This window comes from Zonotrichia albicollis, chromosome 13 (genome assembly GCF_047830755.1).
Source record: "Zonotrichia albicollis isolate bZonAlb1 chromosome 13, bZonAlb1.hap1, whole genome shotgun sequence".
NCBI classification, from domain to species: domain Eukaryota; kingdom Metazoa; phylum Chordata; class Aves; order Passeriformes; family Passerellidae; genus Zonotrichia; species Zonotrichia albicollis.
The window spans coordinates 12,678,838-12,699,247 of record NC_133831.1 but is presented as its reverse complement, the minus strand read 5'-3'; the positions used below and the strand labels follow the sequence as shown (position 1 = coordinate 12,699,247).

General features: G+C 45.5%; 1 protein-coding gene and 1 long non-coding RNA gene across 3 annotated transcripts in view; one reads left to right on the top strand and one right to left on the bottom strand.

Annotated features, from left to right (window-relative positions):
* LOC141730799 (uncharacterized) overlaps positions 1-20,410 on the top strand; it is a 55,220-nt gene that overhangs the window by 8,462 nt on the left and 26,348 nt on the right. The window lies entirely within an intron of this gene.
* Positions 15,995-20,410, bottom strand: part of WTIP (WT1 interacting protein) — an 87,248-nt gene continuing 82,832 nt past the window's right edge. Inside the window, exon 8 of one of the 2 annotated variants that reach the window (XM_005492529.4) lies at positions 15,995-20,048. In XM_005492529.4, the coding sequence (XP_005492586.2) occupies positions 19,896-20,048 (153 nt within the window). In that variant the 3' untranslated portion in view covers positions 15,995-19,895. The remainder of the gene's footprint in view (positions 20,049-20,410) is intronic. The other variant, XM_026796710.2, reaches the window with a different exon arrangement.

The following is a 20,410-nucleotide window of genomic DNA, read 5'->3' as shown; positions in this document are numbered from 1 at the left end:
CTCATGAGCCCTATGAAACATTCACAGCCATGGAAAGACTTCATTAGTAATTGGTGGGGAAGAGGGAAGGATGGGAGAAAAGGCCTTCTGATCTATTTTAGTCCTCCAAGATGGCAAAAAGTACCCTAAAAACTGCACGAGTAATCCAGGAGTGGGAGCTTTACTATTTCCCCCCTTGTACGCTGCCACTGCTGCTCTGGAGATTCTAAAAGCCCTGAGAGGCTTGAAAAGTGATGGGACATGGAGCAGGGAGCTGCTAAAGGGAGACTCTGCCAGGCCCATGGAAGCAAGAGAAGGTTCTGGGGCAGCTGCTGTGTGTCACTGCTGTCACACTGGGCTTTAACTGGAGGCAGGAGCACAGCAGGGACGGTGCTGCACAGAGCTGTGGGAGCCTCACCTTCCCTGGTGGAGAAGGAGAGCTTGACAAATACAAAGGGAATCCTTAATAAGGCAATAATTCAGGTCTCTGCTTGTTCCACCCTGTCTTGGTTTGGAACGACAGGAGTCTGCTAAGGAAGGCAGGAGCCTGCCCTGAAATGGAGAATGCAAACCCTCCCCACCCCTCCCAATTGCTATAAATTTTCAATTAAGGGGCTCTCAGGCAAAAATATGGGAGCAGGAAATAACAGTTCTTTAATAGGGAAAGGGGAAAAAATTAAAGGATAAAATAAACAATGCAGTACACTAGAACAACACTGCCAGAGTCAGAACCCAGCCTGACACCCTGTGGGTCAGGGTGTTGGTGGCAGTCCCATTGGAATTGTGGCTCAGCCCTCCTGCAGTGTCAGGGGTGGTTCTGTTGGAGCAGGGATCCTGTAGAGAAGGATGGATTCTTCCTCTGAAGATCCAGTGGAAGAGGCAGCTGCTGTTCCTCTGGGGAATCCCAGTGGAGAAGCCGTGCTGGTGTCTCAGAACCCCAGGATTATATCTGGGTAGCAATGCTTGGCTCCTCCCTCTGGGCTCACATCTCCCAATGGGATGCTGTAGTTCTTATCAGCCATGCAGGGACATCCAATAGCTGTTATCAGCAATGTCCCTTCCCAGAGAGGTGTGAATGTGGTCACTCAAAGAGAGAGATAAGGCAAACTGCCCACTTGACAAAGGTAACCTTCCATATAGATGGGAATGGAAAACAGCTTGCATTGCAATCTTCAGCACACCTGTTTCGAATGTGGTGAGTTATAAATGGCAAACTCCAGCCCTCCTGAGCAGCAGAGCTCACAGGGGTTTCAGGAGGGGACTGCAGGACCTGGTGCTTGGCAATGGTGATGGTTCTTGCCTACAACATGAGCCATGGGCTTAAAGCTAAGCTGATACTTTAGGCCTCTACTTGATATCCTTGGCTGGAGAAAGAGCGTTCTGGGGGAAACCCAAAAGATTCTGCTGTCTTGAGTTGTCCCTGTCTTTCAGCAGTAAGGTGTCATTTAAGACATCTTTGATAACTTAATACTCTATTTCACAGCTATTATAAACAAGCAAAGAGCAAGGAAACATACAGGCTTTCTCATTAGTAAATTTGCCTGAAGTTTAACAGGTTTGTTGGAAAAACAGGGCATAAAAGGGGGGTTGCTGCTGTGTTACAGTCATGCCAAAGGGCTTTGCTGGGATGACATATATAAATGAAGATTTGAAAGGAATTTTACTCTTTGGGTTAGCATTGCTGTTTCTTATTTTTCAGTACATTGTAGACTTCATCATGAAACAGAATAACTAATAGACTGTCTGACTCTTAATTACTAGTGAAGAGCAGAGTTGAAGGAACTTTTGTGGGTTTGGCCAAAAGGAACATTTGCCTTTAATGTTCAGCATTAGAAATGACACTTCAGGGAATTTTTTCATTTTTGCTGGTTTGAGAAACAAGACAAACTAAAAAAAGTTCTCAAGCAAGTCAACAAAAAATAAAGTGACCATGGCTTAAATTTATACTTTTATATGGTACGGGAAAACTAAAAAAAGCCATTTTTAAAAAATTGTCTCTCCCATTCAAGGGATTCATTGTGGTTATACTGGATTCATTGTGGTTATACTTTACTATACAACCTTATCTAGGAAATTGAGATTTGGGTGGATTTGTGGATGGGTTTCCATTGGAAGAAGTGTTGCACATGCCCTGGGAAGCAGCCTGGCCGCTCTGGGGGAGCACTCACAGGTGGCTCTCCCTGCTCTCCCTGCTGCCCTGCTGGGGCAGGAGCTGCTGCCGACACTTCCATTTAAACTCCCTGTGATCTGATATTTCTTTGATGTCCTTCTGATCCTTTCTCTTGAGGAACTGAATGAAGAGAAACCGTTGCTGTAAACACAGAAGACATTCAGTGATGTTCCAAAGTGCACATTTTTGGCAGCAGCGAGCTTTTCCACATAGCTGCCTGGGAATTTACAAATCTGTCACATCTGAATCCATTTTGTGAGCTTTTCCTGAGGCTGCACCTGCCTCCCAGAGACGGGGGAAAGGGAGAGGCTGTAGATATGTTGTCCATTTGCTGATGCTTCATTAGAGCTGAAAGGGAACAGCCACATGTTATGGTGTGGTTACAGCACCTTGGGTGGCAAAACTTCGTGTCTCTTGTGAGGGAGTGCTCAGTGGCTCCCTTCTGCTTTCTGTCCTGTTTTCCCCAACCCGGACTACAGGCATGGGGGTTTTCTTCTGAGTGAAATGTAACTTTCCCTGAGTTATTCTTGCTGAGAAGAAAGAATAAATAGTCAAATGTGGGAACCCAGAGCATCCCTCTGGCTGTCCAGCACGGCCAGGACCCTGCCAGGGGGCTCAGAGACCCTGGCACAGAGCCCAGAACACCTGTGGGTTTGATTGTGACCCGTGGAGCAAATTACCAACCTTGTATGAAGATCAGCAAGGCACAACAGTTTAGGTAGAATAATAGTGAAGTTATCACAGGGTGGAAAGGTCAGTTTTGGAGTTTTTGGTATGGGGGTTCAGGAGGCAAGATGGAGGGATCTGGGCATGTCCAGCCTTTCTCCTTCTTCTTCTTGGCCTCCATCTTCTGCTGTGATGGTGGCACTTACAGATTGGTTTAGAGTAGAAGCTCACTGTCTAACACAGGTGATAGGTATTGGACAGTAATTGTAAACATTGCACACGTAGTTTTTAGTATAAAGCCATAACACTGCCCTGGGGGCAGGCAGAGTGCCTGGAACTGTCCTGCTGGATGGACCTGGGCAGGGCAGGAGAAAGAATTTTATAGATGAGATACAATAAACAACCTTGAGACAGAAATGAAGAGCTCCGAGTCATTCTTCAAGCGCTCGAGCTAAGAAAAGAGACTTTGAACAATCTCGGGGTCTCAGCGACCCGAAGGACCCCGAGAGTGCAGCAGTGGGGCTGAGTCCCGGCTGGGAGAAGGATTCCTGGCACCGCTGTATTTCATTTATCCCGCCCGGGGCTGCTGCTGGATCAAGAGGGCAGCAGCGAGTCACGATCGTGCGGGACAGGTCTGCAGGTGACACCGCAGACACCTCCCCAGAGCCTGGAGGGACAATTGTGCTCCTTCACCTTCGTCAAGGGCATATTTGCTGCTCAGATGGGGGTCACAGCAACTCTTCACTGCAAAATGATCCAAGTGTTTGTCTAAAACATGAAAGCTATTTTATTATTAGGATTTGATAGATTGTCTGTTGTCCTGTTAGAGTCAGGTATAGAAAGTTAACTTAAAGCTTCCTGGTGTACTTTAAAGGGAATTGATTAATGTTGCAGCTCAGCAGCTCTGGAAATGAATGGAAGTTGTTTTCAGAACAAGGCAGACTCTTTGGTTTGTTCCTGTCCTTTCTGTCTGCAGGCCAGTTTCACTCCTGACGCTCGCTGGGTGATGTGGCTGTCACAGGAAGCTGCAGCTCATTCTAATGTTCCTCCAGTCCCAGTACAACCAGTTTGATGTGAGCAGCCACTCACTGGTGGAACTGAATGCTCTGAAATGGCAGAAGGGATCAAAAGGCTCATTTCTTGGGAACAGCTTTTGGTCAGCCAGAAAAACAATACCAGACTGGTGGAGTCTGGGTGCAGATTTTTGGGTGCAGATGCTTTATAGGCCCTTTAGCTTCAGTCAGACCTACCAGAGAGGTACAGATCTGTGAGGAACCAACTGCTCATGTTCTTCTCTTTCCCTCAGTTTTGGGAGGGATCTCCTCAGCCACTGCATCCCTATGGACTTCATTAGAAAAGCACAGGGACATAGGTATTTACATAGATACAAACACAAATGTATTCTCTAAAACATAAATGCTTTCTAATTCTTTTTGAAGGCACCATTTCAAGGCTGGTAGTGACTTAAAGGTAGAGCATCTACTAATTTTCACTAATTCTATTACCTGTTTTTAAACATCTGTTTCTAGTGGGATTAGAATAGAGAAAGCCCAGAAAGACTTTAAGGTAAGTCCTGAACAGTTCCAAATGTAATTTATGATGTAGCCTTATAAAGACTAATGTTGCTTGACAGATACAGAGGGCATCTGTACAAATGCAAGGCATTTCTTTACTAACAAAGAATAGTTATTTGCAAATAACTGTTGGGTTTTATTTATATGTTTTTTCATGGCATGAACATTTTGCTAAAATAGTTTGAGGCAGCCTAAAGCTTTACCACAAGTATTTGTGACACTCTGTACAGGCAATCTATCTCCACAGTAATGCACAACAAAACACTTTGTTCCTTCTGCTGCTTGTTCCTGCTCATTCCTGTGCAAATCTCCTGATAAAAGCCTGTGTTTATCTGGGAAGGTACCAATATATATCTCTTTCACACCTAGCTAAATAATTTTTCACATGGCAGCTTTAAAAGCCTCTGGGCTTATCAGTGGAAAAAATGCTTGGAAACAGAGATTTAATACTTAAATTAGTTCTATCAGCACTCTTTTTTTTTTTTTTTTTTGGTTGGCTGGGACTTGTTCTCACAGAACTTCAGGCTGGATTATTTGTGTTAAACTTCCTGACTGAATTCCGAGCAAGTCATCTTTCCCCACAATGCTGACCTTTAGTACGAGGCCAGTATAATTTAAATTTTTTCAAGTTTCCCTTATAAGCAAAAGAACAAGAAACCATATCCCTCTAAGACCCAGTTAGCTGGCTGTGTGGCAGAATATTTTCAAATTCTAAGGGGAAACCCCCCCAATAAAGTTGGATATTCCAAGCTGGCATTCAAATGGCATGCATCCAGAGTGGGGTTAGCTCCTGGCTGAATGCAAACCATTTTCCCTGTCTTTCTTTTTCATTTTGCTGGAAGAGTTTAAACTCAAATTAGCTCCCTGATCTGTTCCACTGCACAGCCTGTGCCACCCCACCTGAGCAGGTGAATGTGGGAGCAAGTGACTTGGAAGGAGCATGCTGTGCTTTCATTTTATAGCCATGATTAGGTATCAGGACAGGGAGTATCAGTCCTGTCATGGCAAGGAATTGCTGTGAAATTAGGTGTTTTTTTCTGAAGAAAATCCTGGAAGTTCCCTGCTAGGAAGAGAGCAACATAGGTGAGACAGAGTTGGAAAGGCCAGCAGTGGGGTGGGCAGCTTGGGCACCCTTGAGAAGAAGCAGATCTGCTCAGCCTAAGCCAGAGTACTGAGGAGATGTGCCACAGATAACAGAAGCCACAGCTGTGTCATTTGTGGGATTTCTTTCCCTGTCTTTATTGGGATAAAAGCAGTTTCCTGTGTGCAGCTCATCAGTTCTGTTCTCAGACTTGCTGCTGTCCATAGCTGGAAGTGCATCATGACTTTTGCAGAGACTTGGCTTTTGTTCCTCCTTGCTGGACCCTTGGTCTCCACTGCCCTTGTGGGATTGCAGAGGACAGTCCCTGATGGGGGGAACTGATTTTTTTCCAGCACTAGGTGGCTGTATGGCATTCTGCAGTGTCCTGTATACAGGTCCTTTAAAAGTTGGGAAGTGGGCCATTCTCAAATGGAAAGGCTTCTGTGTTTTCACACCTCCACCTCAGTATCATCTTTTTGAAAGTTAAGAAATCAAGGAGTGAAGGGATTTTAATTGTGTAAGCTTGTCCCTGGCTGCAGACACTCTTGTCAGTGTGGAGCTGGGGTAGGCATGCAGCCCACCACAGGAGTGATGCTGGTGACAGGGCTGTGACTGCTGTGTGCCATTGCTGCTCTTAGAGGCCATGGACACTGAAGGGAGAGCCTGCCTGTGTAATTCTGCTCCAGACCTCTCCAAATGCTCCTGCTGCTTGGAGGCCACTCAGTGCTCCCCATGGACATGGGGAGGGTCAGGAGAGGGCTCCACTCTGCCAGGGGACACAGGGCAGGGCTCTGTCCCTGGCTCCTGGTGATCCTCAGCTCTCCTGAGGGGTGGGGACTTGCACCAAGCTTTGCTCGTGGACCAGGAGCTTTGAGAGGATTAAGTTGTCCCAAGACCTGGCTGTGTCCCCAGGCTGTGGCTTTGCCAAGGCCAACAGGAGCTGTGCTCAGCTGCTGTTTTTCATGAAACCCGGCCCTGAGAAGCAATTTGTCTCCAAATTAAAGACAGGCAGGTGTTTTCCTTTGGCACTGCCTTTGCCGTGCTCTGGTGTCAGTACATTTCCCTGCCCATGCCCTTCCCCTCTCATTAGCAAAGAACAAGAACTACGTTTGGCTTAAACATGAATATAAAATCCCAGTGTAGTGGTTTGTGGAGTCCTACATACATAAAGGCTGATGAAGCAGGGGTTTCACAATGCTCAGTGGTGCCTCTGGTTGTTTCTTCACTGTGAACAGCACTGAAAAACCTTTCACAATTGGAATCCTTTATGTGTTTGAGCTTCACCTTCTGAATATTTTATTGTGATTGAAGCTACTGTAATTTTTTTCTTTTCCTGAGCTCTCTGGGGTGAAATTTGTGCAACTCCACACCAACAAATGTGATGATACAGAACATTTATTTTGCATTTCCTTGGTGGCACATCCAGTGTGAGGATACATATATTTAAGGAAAGAGGCCTAGATGAGGATTAAAGATCTTGGGATGTTCCAAGCTGCTGTAAATGCATAAGGTGAGACATGTAATGAAATAGCAGGTCTGCTGAAATTATTTATTAAGCCACTAAGTCCAGGGGCACAATAATACATGAGGTCTCCATTGTGCTGGGTACTGTATGTGGGTAGCAAAAGGCTGGTTTAGGCCCCCAGATGTTTTTTGTAACTCTGCTGAAATTCTTAAATGATGTCACTTTGCAGCCTTGTTTCATGCTTGTTTTCTCTGAATGGTTTTGAATGAAGATCCCCAGGACATAAGAGTAATGTGCAGGAGTATTTGTCCCCGGGATTTTGCACAGTTGATCAGACGTGAAAAGGAGACGCTGCAGTGACTCATCTGACCCTGCAGACCCTGCAGTGCCGCCCTGGGCTCTGCTAAGGTCCCCAGCACAGGAATGCAAAGCATTCCAGAAGCTTTCCTCAACAATTCCAGATAGCAGCCAGCAATATTCTCACCAATGTTACAGAAAATGGACAGGGAAAGCAAAAGGCTAATTGAGTAAATTATTGCAAACTGCCTATGGAATCTCTTTAATTTATACCTAGCAATGCAAACCCACTGCAGGAGTGGTACTGCTGAGGATGGCTGTGATACATTTTTTTTTAATTTTCTATTTTCCATTTTTAATAAGGGCAGCTTTCTGTACTAGATATAAAAATTCTTCATATAGCACAACTGGTGTTACATTAGGCCAAGATTTTGGCAATACAGAAAGGTGTTTACTTTTAAACTTATAGAGTTGCAAGACTGTCTTTCTTGTAATTAAAACCAGGGTTTTTTTTCTCTCAAATTTACTGTCCAAATTTAAGCAGGATAGATAGATACAGGTTGTAACCATAACATGTTACCATCTCTAACTGGTAAAATTCATTTAACCATAGCAGCAGATGAAGGTATTAGGGAGGGATTTAAAGGAGGATAATGAGGTAAAAAACATTGCAGTTCCTTCTAAATGCCAATCCTCTGTAATCAGGAAGGGCCTTTTGGGAGCAGGCAGTGGCAGGGGCCACCAGCCAGCCCTGGAGCAGAGCAGGGCAGGACAGAAGGACAGAACCTCTGTGCTGCCTTGTCCAGCCCAAGCACTCATACACATCCAACTGATGCCTTGGAATAGCCTCAGTGGAGAAGTAGCTGGGCTAGAGCTTGGGGTTTTGTTCCAGGGGATTTTTATTGGTTGGTTTCTTTTTTTTTTTTTTTTTTTGTTGTTGTTGTTGTTGTTGTTGTCATCGTTGGGGCATTTTTTGTGGTTTTTTTTTTTTGTGATTTTTTTTGGGGGGGGATTTTTTGTTTGTTTTTTTTTTTTTGTTTGTTTTTTTTTAATTTATTTTTTTGGGTTTTTTTTAGTGGGGAGGTGGAAAGTCAGTTTGTTTCAGTGTCCAATTTTCCATTGGAAGCAAACTGCCTTGTTTGCCCTCCGAAGGCAGCAGCTGAGCCTGATGTGTCTCAGGGGGGGCAGCAGTGCTGGCCGGAAGTGGCTGCCAGGGCTGCTCTGGGATTTGTTTTCTTTTGATTATGGGAAAAGAAACCCGAGATATTTCTGTGCATGCAGAGCATTCTTCATGACTGACAAATCTGTTGTCAAGTAGGCGCAAGGGGGAGGTGCCATCTTGAAAGACGACACAAATATGTTTGAATCAGCCTTAAAAACCCAAACAAACTTATTTTTAGTGACTTCCAGAAAGTTCTGCTACCAAAAAAATGGGGGGAAAATTAAGATAGATAGCCACACAGTTAAACCTGGCCTTGCTGTGGAGGGGCTCAGTGGATGTCACTGCGGTTCACAGCATGGGGACACTCAGGGTGTCCCAGATAACCATGGCTGATCTCCTCAGGCAGGAACCCACAGAACTCTACTGGTCCCTCACACAGTGTGGGGACACTCCATGATGTCCCAGATAACTATGGCTGATCTCCTGATCTCTTCAGGCAGGAGCACCACACCACAGAGCTCTGAGGGTTCCTCACAGAGCGTGGGGACACTCAGGGTGTCCCAGGCAACCATGGTTGTTCTCCTCAAGCAGGAGCACCACAGATCTCTGAGGGCTCCTCACACAGCTCAGGGTGTCCCAGGCAACCATGGCTGATCTCCTCAGGCTGGAACCCACCTTTGCAGGTTCCTCACACAGTATAGGGACACTCCAGGGTGTCCCAGATACCATGGCTGATCTCCTCAGGCAGGAACCCACAGAGCTCTGCGGGTCCCTCACACAGCCTGGGGGGCTCCCTGAGTTCCTGTGCTGGCCCTCAGCTCCCAGGCACTTTGGCAGAGGAACCGGAGGTGCTGTTCTTGCCTCTCCAGTGCTCATTTTGGTGGCTGGCTCTGCTGGGCACGCCAGGAAGCTCTGGGGAGGACAGAGGATGCTCCTCAAGGGGACCTGCTCTGAAATAACTTTGGTATTTCTGCTGGAAAAGCCTCTGGTGATGTTCCTATGTCCTTCAAAGCTGGTGCACTTGGCACCATGCAGGAGGCTGAGCAATGACCAGCTGAGTCCAGCAATGATCTCCTCAGTCCAGCCCTGGCTGGGTCACCTCTGGCTCTCCCACCTTTTGTCCACCTTTACTTTAGCTCTACATGCTGCAGCTTTTTTCTTCCACCTGAGACCCAAACACAGCAAACCCCAGGAGGGCTCATCTTGCTGTGCTTGCAGAGCTGTGCTTTGTTGGGGTGGCTGTGGGACAGCATCCTGAACACCCACAGTCTGGTCCCCATCTCTGGCCATGGCCACAGTCGGCATTGCTCTGCTGCCTGTGCTTGGGTGCGATCTGCAGCTCTCACAGGGAGAATTTCCTCCTGGAAAACAGGATAGCTGGTAGCCTTCAGCTGGAGAGGGAGTGAGGAGTAACTACTGTCAGTGAGAGGAAATGCAAGTGGTGTTATCATCTGCCCTGAGGAGTAACATTGGGAAACATGTGAAATGCTCTGTGACCCTTTGTCAGTGGATCTGATGTGATCAGCTTCCCTCTAAAAGGAGAATTTTGCACACAACAGCCCTTCAGCCCACTTACACTTCCACATGGGGGTCATTTAGTTTCATATATTGAGTACAGTATTTGCAGTGAGTTCATATATTTAGGATTGGGGTTTTTTTGAGATGGGAGGAGCTGTGAGGACAAACCCTCTGCTCTCCTCACAAGCACATACAAGGGACAACATGCAGTGATGAAAACGGCAGAGATTTTGGACAAAGCACTCAGAGACTGCTCATGCACCACCCCAGGAGAGCTCTGCTGCTCCTCTCAGCCAGGGGCAGCTGGCACAGCACACCCAGCCAGGCCCACCCTGTCCCTGCTGTGTCACACAGGCACTGCTGGGCACTGCTGAACACTGCTGGGCACTGCTGGGCACTGCTGGGCAATGCTGGGCAATGTTGGGCACTGCTGGGCACTGCTGAACACTGCTGGGCACTTCTGAGCACTGCTGGGCACTGCTGGGCATTGCTGGGCATTGCTGGGCACTGCTGGGCACTGCTGAACACTGCTGGGCACTGCTGGGCACTGCTGGGCAATGCTGGGCACTGTTGAACACTGCTGGGCACTGCTGAGCACTGCTGGGCACTGCTGGGCACTGCTGAGCATTGCTGGGCATTGCTGGGCATTGCTGGGCACTGCTGGGCACTGCAGCAACCTCCCTGCAGTGCTGCTCTCCCTGGGGCTGCACCTTCACACACAAGGCTGCATTGAAGACCCAGCTCAAGGAAAACAGCAGCCTGTGGTGCCTCCTCCTTTGTCCTCCCTGCTAAGCCTGCTAAGCCTGCAAGCAAATCCCTGCTGCAGGAGATCCTTGGACCCGAGTGCCAATAAAGCCATAAAACTTTTGGGAAAGGTGATATGGACACTACTGACTGCAGTGCAGTAGCTGCCTAACCTCACACTGTCTTTTGGCTCATCAGCAAAAGAAAATATTTCACCTCTGAAGATATTGTGATTCATGCAGGAAAAAAAAATCAGCTAAATTATACCCTGAAATCCATCATGCTTTATCAAAGCATTGCCTGGTGGCTGCCAGAGCCTTTGGTTTAGCAGGTTTTCTTCTGTATGCTGCAGAATAAAATGGGAATCACAGAATGTTAGGGGTTGGGATAGACCTTAATTATTGAGTCCCTAGAATCATTGAGACCTAGATTATTGAGTCCCAGCCCCCCTGCCATGTGCAGGGACGTGTCCCACTGCATCAAGTTGCTCAAGGCCTTATCCAAGAAATATTAAAAGAAAACTTTGTCTTGCTCCACCTTCCTTCTTTTCTGATTGTTTGAATTGCACATTCTTAAGGACTTCTGCTCCTTTTCAGGGGCATTCATGGACTCTTCCATACAGATATTTTTGTTAATTTTTCCCCATGCTATTGCAGCTTCTGGAAAATGATGGGCCAGTTATATGTTAACTGGCAGTACATTTACTAATTTTTAAAATAGGGTTTTCTGGCTTTAAAAAATAAGTTTTTATCTAGAGATTTGAAAATGTGCTGTGGCTAGGTGAGTAGCTAGCAGCTGATTGTAAGGAGAGCAAGTAATTAGGAAAAAGGTTACAAATTTTTTCTTTTATATAGAGAATGAAATAGTCAAGTAAAGGCAGATCTAAATACAGTTGCATGTCTGTCACTTTTACCTTTAACTGCAATATATTGGGGTGATAAAAGGACAGCAAGCCAAATAAACTGCAGCTGTAGCATTTATGGGTGAGGAATGTAGGTAGCAAAGGAATTATTCCACAACATATGATGTCACTAGAAGCAGTAGAATGTGTCTAAAGTGGCCATAATGTTTGTTGGACCAAGAGTTGCCATTTTTACAAAAGGATCCCTGTGTGACAGTGACACTGTGCTGGGAGTCTCAGCCTTGTGCCCAGCCAGCTTCCTCCTCTCCCTTGCTGGGAAATGCCCTGATAAGGACCAGACAGTAAATGGTGCAGAAAGCTGGGATGCTTTTTTCCCTATTCCTTTTCTGACATAGGAATAGGTGAGGAAAGGGATGAGCTCCCAGGTGAGCCCAGGCAGAGCCAGGTGTGTAGGAGAGTCACCACCACCCTTCTGGGAGTCAGGCAGCAATGCCTGCTGCAGGACACCAGCCCTTTCCTTGCCTCACTGAAGAAGCTCTGTGAAAATGAAAAATTTGGGAGCCATGTCCACTGATGCAGGTAAGTGCAGTTAAACATGTGGCTGGCAGGTACTGCAGGTAACTCTTGTTATTCTCTCCTTGGCACTGCACCCTGCCACACAAGCCATTTTAATTTTCTGCCCTACTCTGTTGTGTATCCATCCATAGTGTGTGAGCTTTGAGAACTTCAGGTCAAGGCACCAAGGTGAGACCAGAGCCCCCCAAAACCTGACCCTACAGAGCAGAATTATCACTGCTTCACTCCCCTCTCATATGCTTGTTGCATGTAATTCAGAGTTTCCAGCTGCAAACCTGAGATGGTGAAAGACACAGTTTGCTGCAGGGATTTCCTGTGGTGTCCCAATGCCCCTGGGCACTGTCAGGCAGCAGGACCCAGCAGAGTGCCAGGGCCAGCAGTGCCAGCCCTGCTGTCACCGTGTGGCAGCTGTGGTGTCACTGTTCCCTCCCCAGGGCAGCCCCTGAGGGTGTCTCTGGCTTTCATTTGCCTGGTAATTAACTGATCAGTCGGCTTTAACATTCCTGCAATAGTTTAAATGTGCCAAAGTTTTAATGAACATGGAGTTTTTTGGATAGTCCACTTAACTGCCTGAATTGCTGTGACTAACCAAAGCAGACCTTGCTCTCCAAGGCAATGCCTTCCCAGACAAGTACACACAAATGAGGGGGTTTGGGGATTTCTTTTTTCAGCTGTGATGCAGGGCTTTAAGAATTTGTTCTCAAATGTGTTGCTCGATAGATACTTTATCACTTCTGGAAAACCAGATCTCCTCCTGGTTTCTCTCTTTTGGTACAGTTTTCAGTTTGTCCTTCTCCTGTGCTCTTTGTGTGAGCACAGTGGTTTATGCTGTCTAATGTTGTGTATTGTCCTCAGAGGGGACCCAAAGAGACAGCACAGGGCACTGCAGGTGCTGCAGACAGGAGATTGTTCATAAACAACATGAGAACTTGGGTTTGTTGTCTCAAAGTGTAAGGAGATGGTGGGAATTTTATCAAGCTCAATGATAGGATCTCAAATGAATTTTGAATAGGAAGAAAATAATTTTTTGTTTTCTGGAGTTTTATCAGAAGTTATAGTGAACCCCATAGCTTTTAAAATACATCAATCAGCTGCTGATGAGCCCAGTAATGGTGGCTGAGGAGTGACCTGCAATTTATTCCAGAAACCAATGCCCTCTATTTAGAGAGTGACATTTTCATGTCCAGTGAAGACTGATGTCTCCTTCTCCATGTCTGGAGCTCTTGGTCACTATTTCCAGACATTGCTTAGTAGTTTCTCCTTCAAATTTTCTTATCTGCAAGGTGCCCCAAGCTTGGGGATGGTTGCCCCAACTGGGATCACAGTTTTAGCAAATTCAGCTAAATCCAGTGATGACATCAGGTTGGCTGGGAGTGTTGACCTGCTGGAGCAGAAGGCTGTGCTGAGGGATCAGGACAAGTTGTTGGATGGGCTGAGGCCATTGGTGTGAGGAGCAACAAGATAAAATGCTGGGTCCTGCCCTTGGGTCACAACCACCCCTGCACAGCAACAGCCTGGGGCAGAGGGGCTGGAAATCTGCAGAGGGAAAGGCTTTGGGGGTGATGGTGACAGTGGCTGAACATGAGCCCAGGAGTGCCCAGGTGGGCATCAGCACCAGGGCAGGGATTGTCACCCTGTACTTGGCACTGCTGGGGCCACACTCTGAGTGCTGCATTCAGCTCTGGGGCCCCAACTACAGGAAAGACCTGGAGGGGAAGGGAACAGAGCTGGGGAAGGGGCTGAGGGAGCTGGGCAGGGGCTCAGCCTGGAGAAAACGAGGCTCAGGGGGCCCTTGTGGCTCTGCACAACTCCTGACAGGAGGGGACAGCCAGGGAGTGTTGGGCTCTGCTCCAGGGACAGGGACAGGACAAGAGAAAACGGCCTCAAGTTATGCCAGCTGAGGTTTAGGTAGGATAAGAGGGAAAATGTCTTCACATAACACATTGTTGTCAAGCATTGGCATAACTATCCCTGGGTGGATAGAAAAGATGTGAGGATGTGGCATTTGGGGACAAATGGTTAGTGGTGGCCTTGGCTGTGCTGTGGTAATGGTTGGACTCAATGATCTTAGAGGTCTTTGCCAACCCAAACAATTCTAGATTTGTGTACACACATATTTGGCTTTGTGTGTGTGTGTGTGTGTGTGTATGTGTTGATGGTGAGGTGTTGCATCAAATGACATATTTATTTAGTTAGTTAGTTAGTTATTGTCCATCCTCATTTATTCTATGAACTGTGGGGACTGAAGACAGCCTCACCAGCCTAGTTCACATATTCCTAGCAGTTTCCATAACAAACAAATGGCTCTGGCTCAGATCTGGGATGACCTGGCAGCATCCTGGCTCTGTGCAGGAGCTGCAATGTGAGGGCTGCAGCCCTGGGGATGGCTGACCAAGCCCTCCCAAATCAGCTGCACGCCAGGTTTAGCAGCCATGGGGCTCAAGAGTGCCAGAACACACGAGCTGTGGGCTGACTGCCATGCCAGGGACCCAGCACAGTGCCAGGGACCCAACACAGAGCAGGGACCCAGCAGAGTGCCAGGGACCCAGCAGTGCAGCCTTTGGTGGTGCTCCCCAGGAGCACCCACACCCACCCTGCCATGAACCAATGGTTATTTCTCCAGTCTGTGCTTCCTGCGTGGAGGCCCACATGGAACAGTTAAGGTTTTTAAGTGCTCTGTTCTTTTCAGTCAGTTGATTCTGAGTTGGTGTAAATTCCTGCAGCATTAAGATGTCCTCGATTTTTATTAAGTACATTTGTGTCACCCATGTAGTAAGGCCCTGCTAAAATGCTTTGAGCTGGCCAGTCTTTGTGCTTTTTTGTTTTTTCTTCAAGGAGGGCATGGATTGCTCATTTTGAATGAATTTTTGAAAATAATGAGTGAGAAAATAGCATCTATGTGAAGGCCCTGCAGAAGTATGGTACATCTGTTTCAAAGCACCAAAGTGCAGACTGTCCCTAAAACAATTGTGGCATCTGTAACTCTTTCCATTCTGACTGTGCAGAAGAAAAATATGCCAAAATAGCCATTGTGGGAAAACCTCCAGGAAGTTTTTTTTCCAGCTGTGAAGTCATTTGTGCTTTGCCAAGGCAGGGTGGCAGAGCTGCAGAGGCCCCTGTGATGGGAGCAGCTTGGGAGTGTTGGATGTGTGCCCTCAGTGCAGGGAGGAGCACTCACCAGAGCAGACTGCCCAGCCTGATGGGAAGGAAGGGCACTGACCATGAGGACACAGGGAAGGAACTCTGCTGTCCTCTCCCCTGGCCAGCTGAGTGTCCCTCCTGCCCAATGGACACAGCTGCTCCTGCAGGACACGGGCTGGGGAAGGTAAATGTGACCAGGCTCCATCTGTGCCATGAAACTGGAGACAGGAACGTGGCAAAAAGCTCCAGAAAGGCAAAACACACAAACATGCATCTCTTTGATCCTATCAGAGCTCTGGCCACAGTTTCTGGATTAGTGTGACTTAGCAAGAACACAGAGAAAATTCCCCAAACCAAGGTCCAAGTGCTTCAAGCTAAGTTCATAGCCCAGGCAAATATTTCTCTTGTGGAACACTCCAAAAAAAGAATGAGAGTTTTGAAAAGGAAGTGTTCCTCAATACTGACTGTCCGACATGTGAACTAGCCAGACTGGTTAAAGCTTAATTAAAAAGTGCCAGAGTGACTAAATTCTTTTCTAAGTGCAGCTGCAGAACGTTAGCTGTGGGCACATTTTAGACCTTAATTAGTAACACTTGCACTAGAGCACCAAAATCTTTCATGAATGCAGCTGCAATCAATTAATATCAGTTAGGCATTTCTGTAGGCATACAAGGGTTCCTAAAAATTGTTCTAATGCCTACCTAGATTAAATAAAAATAAAATACCTACATGCAACAGACTACAAAAGCAGAGATAACTACAAAATGTCTTTATTGAAAAAAGCAGATTATAGCATCTAAGGTTAAATGAAACTTCTGACTTTAATATTAAATAACTTAAGATGATAGCAAGTAGCTTCTTCTTTAGATAAATAAATCTACATTTCCCAATTTTCTCTTCAACAATCAAGGGAATCAAACACTGAAACACAAAACCACAAGTAATTCTAAAGACTAAAAGACAGAAGCACATTGAAAGGTTTTACAAGGATATATATATACAAAAATAGTTAACTAATGTATATTTTCAGCATGTAAACTAGTTACATGATATACAAACTGGGAATTCATATATTTCCTACAAAATAAAAATCAACGTTGGTCCAAGTTCTTGGAAGAAAACTATATTCTTTTAAAGAAAATGAAAATATTTCTCAAATGAAAACTTAATTTAAGTCAAATTATATACTCTAGTTATGGCATTAGTTACAGGATGAATCACAAACTTTTAAACTTTTCTTGAAACACAAGAAAGCAGCTTTTGTTTCCTTTAGAGCTTTGGTTTACTTTACTACTCTGGAATTTCTGGTCTTAAAGAGTTCCTCTAACCATGTTTTCCTTTTGAAGCTCCACCTTACAAAATATATACACACACGTGCACACAAGGAAAAGGAAAAGGAAAGAAACCCCAACAAACCCTCTCTGTAAGCTCGATTCTCTGAGTGCATTCTTTTGTTTTCAAAGGATGATTTTGGTCCTTTCTTTGGAACTCGCCCCCGGCTGGGAGGGACCCTGCACCTCCCAGTGGGAGGGGCAGCCCTGATGCAAATGAGAGCAGGTTGTTATGAACTTGAACTTTATGGAAATATTCTGAAAGCACAGTAATAGCTTCTCAAGAACAATTGCACTGTAAAATGAACTTAGGAAGTTTTCATCTGTGTTGAACTGATTTAATGTAAGAATATTCCGTAAGAAAATCATTAAAAGGAGAGTTCTTATTTACATTATTCCCCAGGCAGGAGGTAAAATGTGCAGAAACTGTCACTAGCACTAAAGAGTACAGCACATCATTATTTTAGGCTTGATTTTATTTTTCTCTTTGATTTGAAAGAAAACACCCAACCAAACCTGGCAAATCTCACTCAAGCCCCAGTTTTTATAGTAAATGCTGGAAAAGCAAAGCTGCACTTTGTAATACAGTAATGGAATGCATCTGTCTATAGAAAATACTAGAACAACAGCTGCTGCTTTCTAGTTTTAAACAAATTGCTTATTCTATATTGACATATTACCTTTCAGAATTTTTACCATGGTGACACTTAACAGATCAGAACTGCACAGAACTACAAGAGACTGAAAAATCAGCATGTCAAATGAAATTAAATATTATTCTGTTCTACAGGATGATTGTTTTGAAAGAAACATGAAGAAATGGTCTGGTATGTACATGTTTGAAAGTGTGCTGGCCCTTAGAAAATATGTTGGAAACTTCCACTGATGCCCTGATGGAAGCAAAGTGTTCAGGAAGGTGCTGGCAGGGGACTGGGCTGAATGCCAGGGTAAGTCACCTCCAGCCTTGTCCACTGTCAGTGTGAAGGTTTTGCTCCTCTATTGATAGAGAAAAGCATTTTTCCAGCTCAGCAAGTGACTGTTATTTGTTCCCAGGAACATACCCCAACCTAATTTTAATGTATTTTAATGATTTCTTAATCTGGGTGAAGACTGCATGTAAAGACATGCAAGTGAAAATTCCTCAAAGCAAAATGTGGTCCACAGCACCCTCCTGCAGTGGAAAATGCATTCCATTGCAGCTGATGCTAAAAGTTTATCCTGAAGCTCTGGCACCTTCCATGTTTGTAGCAACCTGCAGGAATTATCTCATCATACAATCCAGTTTAAGACATTTTTCCCCCTTTCTCCAGCATTTGCTGGCACGTGTAATTCCACTTCCTCCCAAGGCTGTGCTGCTGCCTGTGGACACAGAGGGAGTGTCTGCAAATGCAGAAGTGCAGGTGCACCCTTGGCTGCATCTGCAGGCCAGGCCTCTTGGGCCACAGTGCAGAAATGGGGCACTGACTGCACTGTAGTTACTTCAAACCCTGGCATTCATGTTAAATATGTTAATTATAAACTGATACATATTAACTACAAAATTACTTTTCCCGGGAGCCTTCAGTAGGACAGGTCAATCTAGGCCAATGGAAGTCTGGCAGAAGTTCAGAAATCATCCTTTTTGTTCCTTACTAACAGAAAAAATAGTTCTCAGGAATTTTTCCTGTTCCCCTTCCCCCCACCTTTCCTCATAAGGAAATTCCACACTATCAAAAAGTTCTGTTAAGGGAGTTAATTATTCCACTTAGGAATTAGTGGCCATTGGATGCTCTTTGTGCTTTTCAAGAGCACCACAAATGGCTTTCAAAAAGTCAATGGAGCATAAGAAACTGAACTGCAGTGGTGTTGCCAAATAAGTCATTCCATCAGCCTGCATGCTGGATTGAACACGGCATCGTTTCCGAATGGCTCCGGCGGGTTCTCCAGTGCTGGAACTGGCATGGAAATGGCCCAATTTACACATGCCAAGAATCCACTCTGGTATTTCTATTTCCTCTGGGGCTGAAGAATTTTATTTTATTGTAACTTTGAATACAGTTAAAGACAGCAATGGTAATTTGCAGCTTCAGGAAGGCTGGGTCAATTCTCGTGAGAATGCAAGGGATTTTTTTGACATACAGATGTGTGATTTGCATGTAAAACATCAGCACATGGTAAAAACAAACCATAAAAAAAGAATCATCTAACTTCCTATATGGAAGACACATATTTCTCCCCAGAGGTCTGAGGGTACTGTAAGAGCTTATGCAAAACATGAAAGTGTGTACAGTCTATGTACAGCTAACACTTGTTGTAAACACTGATGTTTCGTGGTCTGACTCTAAATTACTACTCCTGCCATACTGCACTTTGCTTTCCAATGAAGACAATCACCATAATCAGTTTGAAAGTAATCTTGAAAAGAACACAAAGCTGAAAAGGTAATACCAAACCACTGTGCCTCTCTTTAATAATGTCTCAACATACAATCATGAAGCAGTTGGTAACAAATGAAGTCGTGGATAAAACAAGCAGTATAAAGACAAGTGTACCTTTGCACAGAACCCTACTGAACAAAAAACAGGTTTGAAAGATGAATTCTTTAGTAAGTGCCAAATGGTCCAGTTGATAGGAATGCATTTTGAAGCCATGGCTACACAGCCAGCAATTACAGAGGGCTGCAACTGCTGACCCTGCATGTGCCAATTTTTGGATACAATCCTCTGTACTGTGGGGTTTTCATCAGAGGCTTGCCACATTTCTTGAAGAAGCCAAATAATTAATCTTTGGATGACTGTGGGACCCTGTAGGATGGAGAGCTAGCCTGACATTTCACAGAACACCTTGCTTTAATCTTGCTGAAAACTGCCCTGGCTAAAACACCTGCTTGCTGCCTATTCCCTACTTCTGGAATCTAAGTATTCTCTAAGACCAGAATTCAACAGAACTAGCTAAAATGCTAGCATTTATCTTATCATGCTTGCTGCAATATGATAAGGTGCTAACTTTTGGAAAGTAATTCTACACTCGTTACTTGGGTGTAATCTCCACTGAAGGAAGAGAGCAGGGAGTGCAGAACAGCCCTTTGTACCATTGTTTTTAGAAATGCTGCCATTTACAGTTACAGTTTAGTGGTGAATTATTTGTTCAAGTAGACGGTGTCTCAGTGAAAATGTTTAGATAAAAGAATGCATATGTACAAGATCAGAAAAGGACCCCTCACCTCTGATTCAAAAAATAAATAGCTGGTTAAGATGGTTATTACTGGAACCTCATCTTTAAAGGAACATGAAAGTAATCTTTAGATTTTTGTCTTCTTTCCAACGGCTCTTTGATGCTGGAATTGTCTCTCAGAGTTCTGTGACATGCATGGGGTAGCTGGGAGGTGGATGTGATGGCAGTTTGATATTAAGGCGCCTGATGTGACAGCTGTGGCAGAGCAAGTGGCCCTCGAGGGGGTAACAACGATGGCCTTCCTCATCATTGAGCTGCAAGCCACAGTCCTGGAAGGAAGAGAGACATCCCAGATCAGTGAGTGCCTCAGGCAGGCCCCTCCCAACCCTGCTGCCCTGTCACAGCCCCAGGCCAGCAGCCCCCACAGCTCTGGGGGTCTGCACCCTGACCATTGACATCACTGGGATCCAACAGCACAGGCTGTGCCCAGCCTTCTGCTCACCACTCTGTCCAATAAATGGTGATGCAAACCAAAAGCTTAAAAGCAGCCCAGGGGCTGACCCTGCCACACACAACCTGGAAGAGGCTTGGACAGGGGGGAGCTGATTCTGCAGCAAGGCAGATGGGGGGAGAATAAACAGGAAATGAGAGGGGAGGGCAAAAGGGGGACAGGTGACACAGCTTACTGCTG